The 17,446-nt window shown below is 36.9% G+C and overlaps 1 protein-coding gene across 1 annotated transcript in view; it reads left to right on the top strand.

The window, feature by feature from the left end:
- The window catches only part of LOC120778367, a 130,240-nt gene extending 113,036 nt beyond the window's left edge, over positions 1 to 17,204 (top strand). Inside the window, exons 4-6 of the mRNA XM_040110154.1 lie at positions 690 to 775; positions 11,441 to 11,548; positions 17,127 to 17,204. Coding sequence (XP_039966088.1) covers positions 690 to 775; positions 11,441 to 11,548; positions 17,127 to 17,204 — 272 coding nt within the window. The remainder of the gene's footprint in view (positions 1 to 689; positions 776 to 11,440; positions 11,549 to 17,126) is intronic.
- Positions 17,205 to 17,446: the final 242 nt, after the last annotated feature.

Below are 17,446 nucleotides of genomic sequence, written 5' to 3'. Positions count from 1 at the left end.
ATACCCACCAATAGGTGACGCTACCAGAAACAGTTATATGTAAAAAGTTCTGTTTCTTTTGCCACAGACCTTGTATATTAAAAAAACAATCGCAGCTGGGGTGGGAAGAATAGGTACAAACAGGTTATTCAATCAGCGAGTTGTTGCTTAGTGTTATTTTGATTGTTGCTACTGGGGACCACAATGGACCTTATAAGTGGTTGCTTGCAGTTCAGTATCCTTACGATTTCCTTTGAACTAAGGAACTATAAATTTGGAAATATTCAAACGTTGGGAACCCAATACTGAAAAAAAACATATTTTATATGACTTGTTTTGCCAGCATCATTCGATTTTCTAAATCTTTCAATAGCATAAATTTGCAACGAAAGTCTCACCTTATATTACTTATATTACATTAAAGACAAACTGATTGAACTGATGCCTACACTTTGAAAGACTGTAACTTAAAAAATATTGAAAATACTTGTGACTACAGAAATTTATTTTAAACAAAATGTATAATAATTTCCAGAAATGGTAAGGAAATAAATTAATTGTTTTTATATAAACAGAGTCTATATAAAGCCTTTAAAAATGAAATACTTGATTATTTACATAAAAACAATAAATTATCATGATTTGAAAAAAATATGAAGTAAAATATATAATAAAAATTATATTTTTTGCGTCCAATTCTTCTCTTTCAGGTGTTCAAATAGCCTATTTCGCCATTATCGGCACACAAATGTCCATGATAGTGCTGAGCGTGATGTTAATATTCGGAATTTATAAGGTAAGTGCGATGGCTTTAGAAGCATTTCTTCTTCTTCTTCTTAATTGGCGTAGACACCGCTTACGCGATTAGCCGAGTTAACAACAGCGCGCCAGTCGTTTCTTCTTTTCGCTACGTGGCGCCAATTGGATATTCCAAGCGAAGTCAGGTCCTTCTCCACCTGATCCTTCCAACGGAGTGGAGGTCTTCCTCTTCCTCTGCTTCCCCCGGCGGGTACTGCGTCGAATACTTTCAGAGCTGGAGTGTTTTCGTCCATTCGGACAACATGACCTGGCCAGCGTAGCCGCTGTCTTTTAATTCGCTGAACTATGTCAATGTCATCGTATATGTCGAACAGCTCATCGTTCCATCGATTGCCATATTCGCCGTGGCCAATGCGCAAAGGACCATAAATCTTTCACAGAATTTTTCTCTCGAAAACTCGCAACGTCGACTCATCAGTTGTTGACATCGTCCAAGCCTCTGCACCATATAGCAGGACGGGAATTATGAGTGACTTATAGAGTTTAGCTTTTGTTCGTCGAGACTTTACTTTTCAATTGCCTACTTAGTCCGAAGTAGCACCTGTTGGCAAGAGCAATCCTGCGTTGGATTTCCAGGCTGACATTGTTGGTGGTGTTTACGCTGGTTCCAAGATAGACGAAATTATCTACAACTTCAAAGTTATGACTGTCAACAGTGACGTGAGAGCCAAGTCGCGAGTGCGACGACTGTTTGCTTGATGCCAGGAGATATTTGGCGTTGCCCTCGTTCACTGCCGGACCCATTTTCTGTGCTTCCTTGTCCAGCCTGGAGAAAGCAGAACTAACGGCGCGGGTGTTGAGGCCGATGATATCAATATCATCGGCATACGCCAGCAGCTGTGCACTCTTATAAAAGATGGTACCTTCTCTATTTAGTTCTGCAGCTCGAACTATTTTCTCCAGAAGTAAGTTGAAGAAGTCGCACGATAGGGAGTCGCCTTGTCTGAAACCTCGTTTGGTATCACAGGGCTCGGAGAGGTTCTTCCCGAGGAAGAAGAAGCATTTACTTGCGTAATTTAAGCGCTCAGGTCTCAAAGATAAACACGCAAATTTTATCTTTCAAGCAAAACCAAGAACTTTTTGACTTCTACGAACCGCCGAATTTCCTACGACTCTTTTGCGTCGAAAGCTCAGCATAACAGCATATTTATTCAAACGCACAAGCATGCATTCACACGAGTTTCACGCCTAAAATCAGACCAAATAAAGCGGAACACGTGTAGACAACACACACTCCCCCACCAACAAAAACAACAGCACATAACCGCAGCATGTGAGAGGGTGTGTGCGGAAAGCCAAGCAAATGTTTACAGGGACATTTCATGCACACACACATACAGCCGAATACGCACACATACAAAACAGCATTGAAAAAATTGGAATAAGCCAAAGAACGTGAGCCGTAGGAGAGAAAATGAGAGCAAGGGCTGGCTAAAAGTCACATGAAAATGCCAAATGCGTGACAGTTTATTTGAATGCCAATGTCGACACTACATCACACACACACACTAGCAAGCAAAATTTTGCATTTTGTCACACCAATACACACATGCAAGCGAATTTGTCTGAGCGTTTGTTGCTTTTGAATTTAATGTACGTGCGTGTGTGCTAAGCATATGTATGATATTATATGATTTTCGAGAAATGCCCAAAATGTGAAAGCAATGCCAAATGTTGCTATTCAAATTGCCTGAATGGCTTTTGCAGCTTTCACACAACACAAACAGTTCGTAAAGAAATGCGAGCGTTTCATGGCTGTCAACGCACATCCACACACACATACACAAATGCGGTGTGGCTTGAAAAACCAACCAAGTGGCTGAAGGCGTTTCTTTTATTTTTTCACACTTCGCATTTGTGCTCCTGCCATGACTTTCGTTATGACGAAGTGCCAGCGTTGCTCATTATTGACGATAATGAAAATGCAAATTTCTTTCAAAAACCGAAATTTTTATGCATATGATGCTGTTGATGGCTTGTATTACAACAAAAACTTGTGCCGCAAACAGTTTATGAGACAGATTTTGTGTGAAATTTTTAGCGAGTGCAAAATTGTGCGTTTGAAACTCAAAAACGACACAACTCAAATTTATACAAAATTGTTTTGTTTTCACAAATGATTTCTTAGAAGCAGCATCAGTATAATGTCATCATGCGTTCCACTCAACACCTTTTTTGTGGAAAATAAATCACCCGCTTCGCTGCCGTAACAGCAACTGGATATCTATTTATATAAAGTGTGATCTACACTATTTATAACTTAAGAACGGTTGAAGATTGGTGGGAAGGTAACTTAGAACCAGGAGACGAATATAGGTGACTTTTTATCTCTTTATGTTAAAATTCTATACATTTCTTAAATATCAAAATTATATTTTAAATCATAACCATTTCTTCACTACTCATATTTGTAAAAATAATTTAAATATTTTTTTACTTAAAAAAAATAATAATAATGGGTAGTCGAAAAAAAGTCGATTTAACCATGTCCGTCTGTCTGTCCGTCCATCTGTCTGTCCGTCTGTATATATACGAACTAGTCCCTCAGTTTTTAAGATATCGTTTTGAAATTTTGCAAACGTCATTTCTCTTCAAGAAGCTGCTCATTTGTCGGAACGGCCTATATCGGACCACTATAACATATAGCTGCTATATAAACTGAACGATCGGAATCAAGTTCTTGTATGGAAAACTTTCTCATTTGACAATGTATCTTCACCAAATTTGGTATATATTATTTTCTAAGGCAACAATGTAATCTCCGAAGAAATTGTTCAGATCGGTTAACTATAGCATATAGCTGCCATAAAAACTGTACACATAGTTACTAACAGAAATGCACCTGTGAACGGTACTTAGCTTCGGTGCAACCGAAGTTAACGTTTTTTCTTGTTTATATTTATAATAATAAATAAATAACCAAATATGTACCATTTTGATCGACCATTTTTTGCCATTTTTCCATTGTTGTGCTACCCGAACTAATACAGCATCATCTCCTAGAACTTCACAAATTTCATTGGTCGCTTGCGTGGCTTTCTTCCCTTTTTTATACAAAAATTTCAAAATATAGCGTATTTCTTCATTATTTTTGAACAGCTGTAACTTTTTTCAACTTCTCCGAATTTAATTTTTTTGTTAAATGAAGCTTATAATCTCACCTTTTCAACACTATATGGTATGATACAATGTGATTGGTAGCATTGGAGATATACGACTGCAACGACATCTACTGACAAAATACGAAAAGACTTTTTCGACTACCCAATAATAATAGCAACACATAGCTATTGTAAAAGTGCATGCATTTGCGCATTCATGGATTATACTGATTGTTGCTCCTGAACAAAGTGTAAGACATTTTTAATATCAAAACAGAAAATCGCATTGATAATTTTATCGCCAAGGAATTGAGGCGGCTTTGCTAGATTATGGGCGAACGACGCACAAGCATTTATAATAAGCCAATCGCAGTTTCAAACAAAAAATATAAGAATAAACTGCATCCAAATAGGCAGTGCATCACGACAATAACTTGATTAAGTGCGAGTATATTTCCGAAAGTACAAATTAATGGTATGAATCATAACCAGGGCAATAGCGCTACCTCGCAACGTTACAATCGACGACAGAAGTGCGAGATGGGATAGATGGTTGTGGAGGGAGGCGAGATGCATTTTCAAACAAAAAAGAGAGAGACCGAAATGTGAGAGTATGAAGAACTTGACAAGCTGGCCGACAGGGGTACTGCTCGATAGTTTTACAAACGTTGCGGTGATTAACAGAAGGTTTGAAGACCGGAGCATTTTTTTGTAGGACCCCCAAAGGTGATCCAGTGACCGATGCCCAGAACATACTAAAATTTTAGAGGAAACACTTCTCCAGCCTGCTGAATGAGAGTGAAAATATAACGCCACGAGAAGGCGAACCTGATTTCCTCACCGATGACGATGGAGCAGACATTCCATTGCCCGACCATGAAGAAGTTACAATAGAAATTACCAGTCTGAAGAATAACAAAGCGGTGGGGACCGATGGATTGCTGGCCGAGCTATTTAGACACGGCGGCGAAGAACTGATGAGGAGCGTGCAGCAGCTTCTTTGTAAAATATGGTTGGACGAAAGAATAGCCAATCAACAATCTGCGCCAACTACCGTGGTATAAGTCTCCTAAACATCGCATAGAGGGTTATATCGAGCGTATTGTGTGAAAGTTAAGCCCATCGTCAACAAACTGATTGGGCCTTATCAGTGTGGCTTTAGATCTGGAAAATCAAAAACCGACCAGAAAAAGACCCGTGAAAAGAGGTTCGACACACACCACCTCTTCGTCGATTTCAAAGCTGCCTTTGACAGCACGAAAAGGAGCTGCCTTTATACCGCGATATCTGAATTTGGCATCCCCGCAAAACTAATACAGCTGAGTAAACTGACGTTGAGCAACACCAAAAGCTCCATCAAGATCAGGAAGGACCTCTCCGAGCCGTTCGATACCAAACGAGGTTTCAGACAAGGTGGCTCCCTATCGTGCGACTTCTTCAATCTGCTGCTGGAGAAAATAATTCGAGCTTCAGGGCTAAATAGAGAAGGTACCATGTTCTATAAAAGTTTACAACTACTGGCGTACGCCGAGGATATGATATCATGATAGTTCTGCATTCTCCAGAATGAATAAGGAAGCGAAGCAAATTGGTCCGCTGGTGAACGAGGGCAAAATGAAATATCTCCTGTCATCAAACAAGTAGTCGTCGCACTCGTGACTAAGCACCCACGTCACTGTTGACAGTTATAATTTCGAAGTCGTAGATAATTTCGTCTATCTTAAAACCGGTATTAACAACAAAAACAACGTCAACCTCGAAATCCAACGCGTAATAACTCTTGCCAACTGGTGCTACTTAGGATTGAGTAGGCAAATTAAAGGTAAAGTCCTTTCTCGACGAACAAAACCCAAACTCTATAAGTCACTCATCCTGCTATATTGTGCAGTGGCATGGACGAGTCAACGTTACGAGTTTTCAAAAGAAAGGTCCAGCGAAAGATTTATGGTCGATTGCGCATTGGCAACGGCGAACACCGCAGTCGATAAAACGACGTGCTGTATGAGATATACGAGGACATTGACATAGTTCAGCGAATTAAAAGGCAGTGGCTACGCTGGCTAGGTCACGTTGTCCGGATGGATGAAAACACTCCAACTCTGAAAGTATTGGACGCTGTACCCGCCGGGGGAAGCAGAGGAAGATCTCCACTCCACTACAAGATCAGGTGGAGAAGGACCCCGCTTTGCTTGGAATATCCAATTGGGGCCAAGTAGTGAAAAAGAAGAACGAGTGACTCTGTAGCAACATGTTGCAAAGGTATAAAAATTCCTTTATTGAAGCTATTTATGGACTCAACGGACATACTTTCATCTGAAAATATCAGGTATTAGAGCTAAATAATAGTATTATAGTTTCTCGCCAGCTTACTTGATAAGCTCTGCTCGTTGCACTTTGGATCGTCAAGTGTGTTTTATAATTGGATGGACTACATAAAACTGAATTTGTAACACATAAATAATTTCAAACCAGCATTAGTGGGCAAAAATCGTCAAAACTTTCCATAAGCTCCAATTCTGCAGTTATGATTAATGTTTTCGTTTAAGGAAGATATTTTTATTCAAAAATTTATTACCACTAAATAATATGTATGCAAATTACTTTCAGACATTATTCAACGTTTGAGAATATTTTTATCAAATTTACCGTATACTATATAAGTATGCATACACTTGCACATACTTATGTATGTTTATAGTCGGGTATGACATAAAAAATATTTATAATCATTTTAGATTTCATGAGCGTGTTAGCTGACATTCTGACAGCACACGTTCAGCACTAGTCTTAGAGCAAAAACGGCGTAGATATAAATTAATAATTCAAATGTGCCTGTGAATGTGTGCGTAACAATATTCCTACGTGCTAGCATAGTTAGAGCCTTGGGTCGCAGACATTCCTATGTTCAGAGCAGACGCACTCATGCTCACAGCACACGTGCAGTAAATCAACAAGACGCCACTCTAGCCGCCGCCACCAGACCGAGGCACACAGGCCACATCGCTGGCTACCCACACACACACACACGGGGACAGGTATGCGCGCACTTACACGCTCGAACAATAGCATTAGCAATCCGCAGGAAACCAAATAGTGGAGCAGTCAGCCAGCCAACGAGCCAGCGAAAATAAGCAGCAAACGATGAGAAACAGGAAAGCTGTTAAGGATACACACACACACGGACGGACATATGCACATATTCAAATGGCGACGAGTCACTGCGAGATTCTCGGTGAGCACTGTGAATGTGTGTGTGTGTGAGTGCTGATCATTAAACGAATAAAAGTCGCCTCGCTTTGTTTTGCTATCAACGCGCAGCGTGCAGACGCTAATACACATGAGCGTATGTATGTGTGTGGATGTGCAATGGCTGGTGGCGAGGAGCGGCGCTCATTGAATAAACATTTTTCCAAATGCGTATTTGCTGTTAGACAATGGCGCAGTATAAATAATCGCATGTGTTATTTTAATGTGTGTGCGTGTGCTTGTGCTCGTATGTGTGCCTTGGGGAATGATATATGTGCGTGTGTATGCGCGCGAGTAAACTAAGAAGGACAGTCTGTCTTTCGGCACGAATTTGCCTCACTAGAGGTTTTTCATTAATTTTTAATTAAATGAAACTGCAATGTCACTGCAATAAATCGTATCTGGAGTCTTTGCCATTTAGGTTTTCATGGTTGCTACTGAAATTTAAATATTTCATAAATTACTTGCGACATTTGCAGATTATGTAACAAAAACATCGCATAGTTACAGTGTTGTTATGGAAGAGATGGAATAACTTATAATAAGTAAATCTCACAGCACCTTTAGTCGTTTTATCAATCCGAGTATCTTAACCAAATTTATTAAATTTTAATCAGATTATGTATTCTTTGAAATCATTTTGTTATCAAGCCAAAAATAGTATCCTAAGAATGGTGCTTCAGGCCGATAAACAGAAACGGACAGACGGACATGACTAAATCAACTCAGTTCGATCACTTATATTTGTTTTATAGGGTCTCAGATGCTTCCTTCTGAGTATTACAATCTTAACGGCAAATTTGCTATGCCTAGACCTTCAATAATGTCAACCAATTTGATCCATCCAAAGCCATTTCGTGGATTTTTTCAAAACTTTTGTCCGTAACAGCCACTTTTGAATTTCGAATGGGAAAAATCGTCTTCGGTGCATACTTAGCCTTAAAGATATTATAGTATGATAAGTACTTTTATGGGTGTAAGCGGTTTCTACGCCAGTAAAGTAGTACCATAACCAACTCTTTTATGAATGACTATCCCGCTTGTCAGAAACCCCAGTCAAAACTCATTAAAGCACATTTTGGCATCAGCCTTACTACTTTCATAAAAAACAGTAACTAATTAATTATTTTCTCTTCTACAAACAAAAAAAGTGCCACTCCCACGCACCTATAGTTACCATACATAATCATTCTGTATATCGAAGCAAATTTTACTGTTTTTATACTCTGGCAAACTTTTGCTACATATTATTATAGTTTTGTTCACCACTAAGCGATATAGATATCGGGTGACGAGAAAAGTTGAAATTCAGGTGACTGTCTATCTGTCCGTCCGACCGTGCACCCTGTAACTGAAGGTTTCTTAGTACAAAAAAATTGACGAGTTCGTAGATGGGCGTAATCCAACCATTGCCACGCCCACAAATCGTCATTAACGGCAACCTATAAAATACCATAACCAAGCAGTACATTAAGATGTAAAACTATAATTTGGTATAGGGCATCGCAGTAGCAAGGGGCATCTGTAAGCAAAAAATTTTGAAAAAGTGGACCTGACCCCGCCCTCCAATAAGTTTAATATATATGTTTTCTAATCGGCTAAAACTACAACAACTAAATTCCCCCAGCAAGAATATTACAAGAACTCCTCGTGAGAAAATGGATGAAATCGGATGAAAACCCCGTTCACTCCTCATAATCCGGTACTATTTAAAACTACTGAAAGCGAGAGAAAACAATATCTAAATGCGTCGAAAACGTAGAAATTTTTAAGCGGGATGGTATAACAAAGCGTTATAGGGGCGGGGAAAAGATTGGACGATGGGCGTGGCACCGCCTAATTTTTGGGGAAATCCCATATCCCAGTCGGGTCCCAGACTGAGCGATTTCGACAAAATTTGGTACGTAGCATTCTTTTCATATATGTTCCTATGTGACGCTGTTAAAATTAGCGAAATCGGACAAAAACCACGCCTTCCCATACTTCCCATATAGTATAATTTCAAATTCCACTTGATTCGTTAATCTATTCGATAATGTCTTTAGAGTATTCCACCTTATGACCGAAAAATCTTCAAATCCAACTTAAAGTGTTCAAGCTCCTAGGTACCGAATATTTGGACCCCGGTACCTATAGTTGACTATTTTAGTCAATGTGTGGGATATATATTTGAAATTCAGGGATAGCGTACTTTTCTGACAATGGTATGTCTGTATATTAAAAATGGGTTGAAACGAACCATTACTTCCTTTATCCCCCATACACCTAATGTAAAGATAATCGAACTTCCGGATGACTTTGTACCGCATATATCGGCCAATATGTGAGTTATCTCAATGAAAATGAGCTAAAGTGTTATATATGTACAGCCATTGACAACTAATTAGAATCGAAAATATTTTATGTATAAGCAAAAAATACTGCTATAAAAAAAATTGCTTATTTTCAGTTAGCATTTTGTTACTTAACTCTTTTAGTTTAATACTGCTTCACATCCACTGCGAATTGACGTTTTAAAACTCTGACAGCACACTACTAGTGTTGCTTGCTATGCCGTCCTAATTTCATCAAAAAGGACATCCCTATTTGTGGTATTTTTGGTACCTACAGCTTTTTTGACATCAACAGAGATGCTTTCTCTTCAGGCCACTCCAAAACATTCATGGAATTTTTAACAAAAAACTTTTGTGTCAACTTTCCCGTGTGCTTTGCATTGTTATTTTGTTGGAATTTCCATATAACAGGCAAATTATTCCTTAGTACATGGCAAAATGACATTTTTTAGAATGTCGACGTACTTCTTCTTTTTTGAAATTACACCAATCATATGGAGCGGACCTACAACATTCCAGGGAAAAAATTCCTACACCATGATTGATTCTCCATGTTAGTTGGAAAAGTCGACGCGTTTTTTACTTTGAATTTTAGTCAGAAGTGGTTTCCTGCGTGCTGGCCTTCCGTGAAGTTTTAATTCGACCAAACGCCGGGAAATTCTTTTCTTTGATATTTGGCCATTATATGTGTCTTGAGTTTTATGTAGAATGTCAGTATTTTTTAGGTTATTCTTTGCGTGTAACATTGGAAATAGTTTTAAAATTCAGCTGCAACTCTTTCTCATTAAAAAACTTGAATAATACATTTTAATACATTTTAAACCACAACTTTGAAGCACATCCTTACCAGAGATCAATAATATTATTAATAAAAATTAGCACCAGAAGGAATTTTAATTCTTTAAGGAACTGTTTCTAATTAGCTTTCTATGTATATCGTAACGTATTTAATATTTGGTATTAAAAAATTAACAGAACCTCAACTGCATAACTACAAAAATCAGCGAATTTAGTTGTAGATAAAGTAATGCAAACAATGCAAGACATTTAAGAATATGAATAACGGTATACAAAAACATTTAATCATTATACTCATCAGCCATCTACAATAAAGGGAGCGTTTCTAATTAGCTGTCAACGGCTGTATATATAAAATTGCTTGGATTTCGATCCTCTGACGTCTTACACCTTTAAGTTTTTTCCTGGCTGCGATTATTGCAAGTTGTAAGATTAAAAATGATTGGTTGCATCCGAACTTAGCCCTTCCTTAATTGTTTTTATTGCACTTCCTGTCTACCAGCAGCTTGTACTAGGTCTGTTGAATTTCACTGTTATTCGATAAGTACAGTTCTATTACCTATAGAGTTATGTCAAACCTGTTGTATTCCTACCAGACTAGAATACTCATATACAAGGCGATCCAATAAATATTTCAGAAGAATCCATTCTTTCGTCCCCAAACGCGAAAATTTTTGGGATATTCGGCGTTGGTATCGACCTAATAATTTGACATAGTTAAACCATGTAGCTGGTTAAATATTAGTCGTTGTAGATAACACCTTGTGAAACTCAGAAATTAAAGATGGTGGGCATCAACTTCCCAGGCGTAAGAACATTAATCGCCTTTTTCGGACTTGGTGTGTACCCGTCAATACATCTGTTGTCGACAATCCCTTAACTGTGTAGAAAATCCTTCAGATTGAACTTAAATAGCATCAAAGATTGCTGAAAAGTGATCTGTCCGAAAATTCGAAAGCAATCGCGCCGTCTTGGCTTTGACAATTTTCTCTGTTGCCTAAATTACATATAGAAACAAAACCGAATTAAATTTGCAGGAAGGCTATTCAACTTGCTTAAATGACTTCACCAGATATTTGGTGAATATTTATATATAAATATGTCTTTATGGAAATGATCGCTTAATATTGTAATAAATTGCCAAATTTTTTCGTTTTCTTGCAGGAGAACCCCGGTCTCATAGTGCCATGGATAATTGGCTACATCACGTTTATGGCGCTGGAAGCGGTGGCCATGGTCTACTCCAATGTTTTACGAGACCATGTAAATAAGGTCAGTAAGTCGGTCGTGCTGCAACAATTGATACACCTTAATGTATGCAACACAATTCATAAATTTTATTGAGTTCACTCATTCATTCATTCGTTTTTATTGACCAACGGCGGACGTGTACGAGAAGGACCGTTAGCCACGGTGCAAACAAGCTTCAACAAATTCATACAACAATTTGATGCTAACAAGCAGTGAAGATTGTAAAATAAAAATTTGCATAATAATGCGCTGAGGCACTCTGGCACTCTGGCCTCTGGTTTGCCGAACGGCGAGCAGCAGCGATTTTTATGCGTACAAAGGAAACTGCATAAATTTCCTTATTCAACTGATAACGCAGCAGAAGGGGAGGGGTCTTGTAGTGGCAGGAGTGCAGGAGGAAGGGCCGTGAGTGGTTGCTGGCACTTTGTTTTGCTGATTATCGCATACTTTGGTTTGAATTCACTCAGTGCTTGTTGTACTTGCTGTTTTTGGCCTTGATTCGTCTTGATTCTTTCGTGCATTGCATTTGCATCGCCATTCGCCGTTACATTTGCATATTTCAGTTTATTCTTTCGTTTTCACAGTCTGATTTTTAATTTAGCGAATTACAAATTCAAAGCAAAGTTCCCAGCAAGAAGAAATAGAGAAATGCATACAAATATACATGCATAGACGTTTTTTGTTGCAACAAAATTTTGCCGAATGAATGCAAAAGTCTTTGTTGTAAAACCAAAAGCATGTGTAAAGTACATGAGTATTTTACAATCAATATGAAAGCGAAAAATATCTATGATAATTTGGTCAAAATATTATAATTTTTCGCTTTGAAATATTTATAATTAACCGCAATTTGAAAAAGCAAACTGAAATTCTGTTGACAGCGAATATTTTAAATTTTTTTTCATACAAACAAAGCACTTTTCACGACATTATAAATAATAACAATTTACATGCCTCAAATTCATTTTAAAAGTTTTTGTTATTCGAATATGGGCACGTTTTGCATTCCTTTGTGGGAAAAAACTGTTATATTAAACTAAGAAAAAGCTTTTTTTTATGAATATGAAATTTTTTTCACTTGTGAATTTTTTCACAGCTGACACTTGTCAGATTAAGGTCGGAAGAAAAAAATACTAGTTCAAAACTGTAATATACTTTGTGACAAAAAAGCACCCGGAAAATGTATTTAACAAAACTATATGCCCTTTATTACTATGGCAAATATGAGCGCGATCGGTTAACAAATTTGATTACAGTTGCTGCTTAAGAGGTTACATGGGTTTCTTCGGTTTAAAAACAACCCTTTTTCAACAATTTTTTCTCATATAAAAAATTAAACACTTTATTAGAATTTTTTATTATTACAAACATATAATATTAGCAAAAAAAAATTCTAATTCATCTAAAGAGAAAAAATAAAATAATATTTTAGTTGAAACCATATCGTAGAACTTGAACGAAGGAATAAACTGAAAATTCGATTTTTGGAAAACATTTTTATAAAAAAATTAATATTTCGCGACATATTTTTTTCAATTAGTTGTAATCGAAAAAAAATCTTCCTCCAAATCTTTAAAAATTGTATCTCAAAGACCTGTGCAAAATGTCATGAATATCGGTTAAGTAGTTCAAAAACAAAGTTTCGAGAAAAACGAGCTAAAGACTAGCCTCGAACACACAAGTTCTCAAGGCTGTATCTCCGAAACTATTACTGATAAACTGAAAACTTAGGATAATATTCTAGAGGTGTGGTAGAATTTAAAAATTTCGATTTTTTGAAATACGTAAACCCATGTAACCACTTAAATCGGTACACCTCAGCAGTGCGTTGCGATTTTTTCAATGGATAAAAATGTCAGACAAAATTTTTTTTTATCAAATTTTGTATTTCTAACCAAAAAATGATTATGGTGATTCGGTTTTATCAAAAACAAAGCTTACAAAGACGGTCAAGAGATCGTTGAAGACATGCCTCGTTCTGAACGACTTCGACCTCTTCAACTGATGAAAATATTAAAAAGTGAAGGATTGAAAATCGTCAAGCAGGTTCGAATGATTTTGGTGGATGTTTTGAGTATTAATCGAGTTCATGCCGGACTCGTCCCCATAAAGCAGAATTTTTTTCAAAACGAGTACCGTAAAAAGGTCTCCTGGAATTTGCTTGATCGTGCGAATTCCGATCTCACATTCACGGAAAGAATTATAACACAGTTTGACATGCAAAAAAGTCAACAATCATCGGAATGGAGGGAAAAAACGAAGAAGAACAATTCAAGGATTTAAAGCCAAACCCGTAATGAATTCATCAAACTGAAATTACTGCTCTGTGTAGTAGCATAATCGCGTAAGCGGTGTCTACGCCAATTAAGTGGTAGCAGTAGCTGAAGGCAATCCCAAAAAGTGCTTATGAAAAGTTTTTTGAGGATTGGAAAAATCGTTGGCATAAGTGTTTTAATCTGGTGGGGATTGCTTTGAAAACGATAAAATTGATAATTGATTTACAATTTCCAGGTACTTTTTTATACTAATGAATAATTCAATTTATATCCTCGAAAAAACTTTAGTTTTAAACTTTCAGGTCTACCTTCGGCGTAAAACACTTCGCTCATCCTATACGAAAGCCACAAAGTGGACATTTTTTACACAATGTTATGTTTCTTCTTCAATTTTTTTTAATATAATTAATTTTAATATAATTAATTTAATAATTAATCTCCAAAGACTTCGGAATCGCTCAATAGTTTAGATAATATGATTTCACTAATACACAATATATGTATGTTTTGATAGGAATTATGTTTTCAATGTTCTTCAAGGCAATTTTAATGCATATAAAATTAGACACATATAACGTTATATACACAAATATATATATGTAATCGTTGACGTTGACTGTCTATCTGTCCGTCTGTTCGTCCTATCGACTTATTTAAAATGATTTGAAATGCGATAAACTAATCTTAATAGGTTAACGGCATTAAATTTTACAAAGACGGTGCAAACACGCCTTATAAGAGCCGTTGCCAAAATTAGACGATGACCGGGCGCTGGGAACCTTTAGGTGAAATCACTTATCTCCGGACTAACTTTATCTACTCCACTACTAATTCACCTATATTGGTGACGTGAGGTACCTTTAATATTCATAAAGCATCCTTTTCTTTTAATAATACGAAGTTTTGGCAGAATAAGATAAAATCAAGTCCATACTACCGTTATTTCTCATATACCCAATACAAGACTTTCAAGATTTTCGTCATTTACAAATTTAAAATTTGCGGAAAAAGATTTCATATACCGCAAACAGGTACCTCTGTGAAATTTTAGTGCACGAGTATGTCTGCTAGCACAGTTTTCACATATATTTGGTCAAAGCATGTCGCTAAACCTAAATAACAGTGTTCTGGCAGTGCCACAACACAACCTCCGCCGGCTAACCAAAATATATTTGCACATATTTTACAAATTTTCCAGGAGTTGTCAGTATTTTCACAAGCATTTTGCGTTTTTGTCACTTCCACGCTATTTCTGTCAAGCTCGCGCATAATTTATTTTAAGGTATGTACTGCATATATGTACGTATATCTGGTATTCAACATCAACCATTTTTAAATTTTTCCGTGTGCGAAATTCAAATGCATTGCTTGTTGTTGTGGTGGTTCGCAGTGTAGTCCCTATTTGCTCTTTGAGTTACCTGCGCGGCTCCATGCAACTACTGAGCCACTTCCTCAAACCAATTTTGACTTCAGCTACACCCACCTTCTCAAGTGGTGGCCCACACACTTTTTCGTATCCCTTCCACCTACCTTCACCCACTCAGTCACTTGTATATTTTAAAGCTTTTAACATACAGAAAGTTGGTGCAAAGTTTCTTTTTTCTGGTCTCTTTCACAAGTGCTGCAACCGAATAACCGTACTCCACTGGCATTGCAACAATTTGCATTGAGTGCATGTCGATTTGTTGTTATTGTCGCTGGCGAACTTTCTGCATAACTCAGATTTTTCACATTTTTGTTCAAGTTCAGTTTGTTTTAATGCTCGTGCCTGTTTTGTTGCAGTTATTTTTAGTGTAAATTCGGTTGCATTCACAATTGATTCGAAATCAAAGTGAAAAGTTAAAGTGGCTCATTGTCTTTGGGTCTGTGAGTCAGTAAGTGTTCACGCGAAGTGTGCGGAAATGCTACTAAGTGCTTTGCTTTAGCTAATGGAACAAAAGAAACGCTATGCTAGAAGGGTTAAGTCGAAAGGAAACGAACAGAGAATAGTTTTAGTTAGCTTCGAAAGATAGGTTAGATTAAATGTGCCTGACCCCCGATCGGGAGTTTTTTGAGTGTCGAGATCTAGAAATTTTCAGCTACCGAACTAAGTTCAAAAATTTCCAATAAAATCTTTCTTACGTATTCGAAAGGTAATGAAAAGAAGCGGTGATTGAAAATCTGATGAGCCTCAGCTGTTTCAAAATAGTAAATGAAGCCTTTTAATACAAAACCCTTGTTTGAGCTTTCAAAATATATTAAATGATTACATTTATTTCAGTACAAAAATAATTTTTCTTCATTCTGTATTTTTTGCATTTGGATCTTATTGTGGGAAGTGGTGTTCGTTTTAGTAACGGAGCTACATACTTGAACCGTCATTGAGTGTTCGTATTTGGTCTATTTAAGAGGCTGATTTACTCTCGTTCGGTGTAAAGTCGTGTTCGTTTACCAAAATTCCTTCTGTCGTCCATCAGCGTTTATCATTATGGATGACGTGGTTTAACAGCTCATGGCGGTCATGTTTGTTTACGGATTTGTGCCAAATTTTGTGAGTGTGTTCAGTAAGGCTGTTGGATTTCAGTTGGCTGAAAGAAAACAGGTGCCAAATAAATAGGCCTCAAGCAATATACTGAGAAGGATTGGTTTAATGGATTGTTTAAAGGTCTGAATAGTTTCCAAACAGAATTTTCAATTCATTTATTTATTTATACTTAACTTGACCCGGCGTAATCCTGATAGAGCCCAATGCCTCTTCTATGGGCCAAAGCTAGCAGCTTCTGCATCCACTTTGCTGTTCCATCCTTAATCCTGTCATGCAATCGCAAAATTCTCTATGAAGTGTTTTCTGGTTTTCTTGTGGAACGCGAGATTTCGGCCATATATGTCTGTATATGATACTAACAATTCATAAAAGTCTTTATACGCCTCGCAAATAGTATTCTCAAGCAAAGTTTTATGGGGAGTAATTTAATCTAGTCAATAGAGTAATAGAGAGTTTTATGTTAACGATCATTTCAATTTTAGTTGTTAATCTTCTTGGTAACTCGACTAATTTAAACTGTTAATGTAATTCGTGGAGATGTTGTCTGTACGACTGTATATGAAGTAATTTCAATATTGTTAGAAGAAGAGTCACCAGTGCAACCGTTTTGAGTACTCAGCTTTTTTTGTTTCCTAGTTACTGTACATCATTGGATTGTTTGATTTAATATACATATTTTTTTACATATATACATGATTGAGGTAAATACACACGTAAATATCGACACTAAACTTCAAATTTATTTTTAGGTGCAAAGTATTTTTTTAGAGTGATTATGCTGTTTCAATCTTCTTTTTAGCAATTCGATGCAATGTGCAAAGCGGAAGTGGCCTTCTTCATACTTCGTGCAGTGATTAATGTAAGTATGAAGGCATGAATAATACAATACAATATTTCTGCATTTAAAAGTTAAACAAATTTGTTAAGTCCCACCTTTTACTCACCATCGCCCAATTCGTGATTTTATTTCAACAATTTCGAAAAGGCACAGGCAAAATGGAAAATACAATGATTTTAATTTCGAATGAAAATTACTTTTAGCATATGTACCATATATGTATTAGGTCCTGTTGTGATAGTTTTGTCTGAAATGAATTACGCAATTGCAATGTACATATG

Source organism: Bactrocera tryoni, chromosome 5 (assembly GCF_016617805.1).
Source record: "Bactrocera tryoni isolate S06 chromosome 5, CSIRO_BtryS06_freeze2, whole genome shotgun sequence".
Classification (NCBI taxonomy): domain Eukaryota; kingdom Metazoa; phylum Arthropoda; class Insecta; order Diptera; family Tephritidae; genus Bactrocera; species Bactrocera tryoni.
This window is presented reverse-complemented; position numbering and strand designations above follow the sequence as displayed.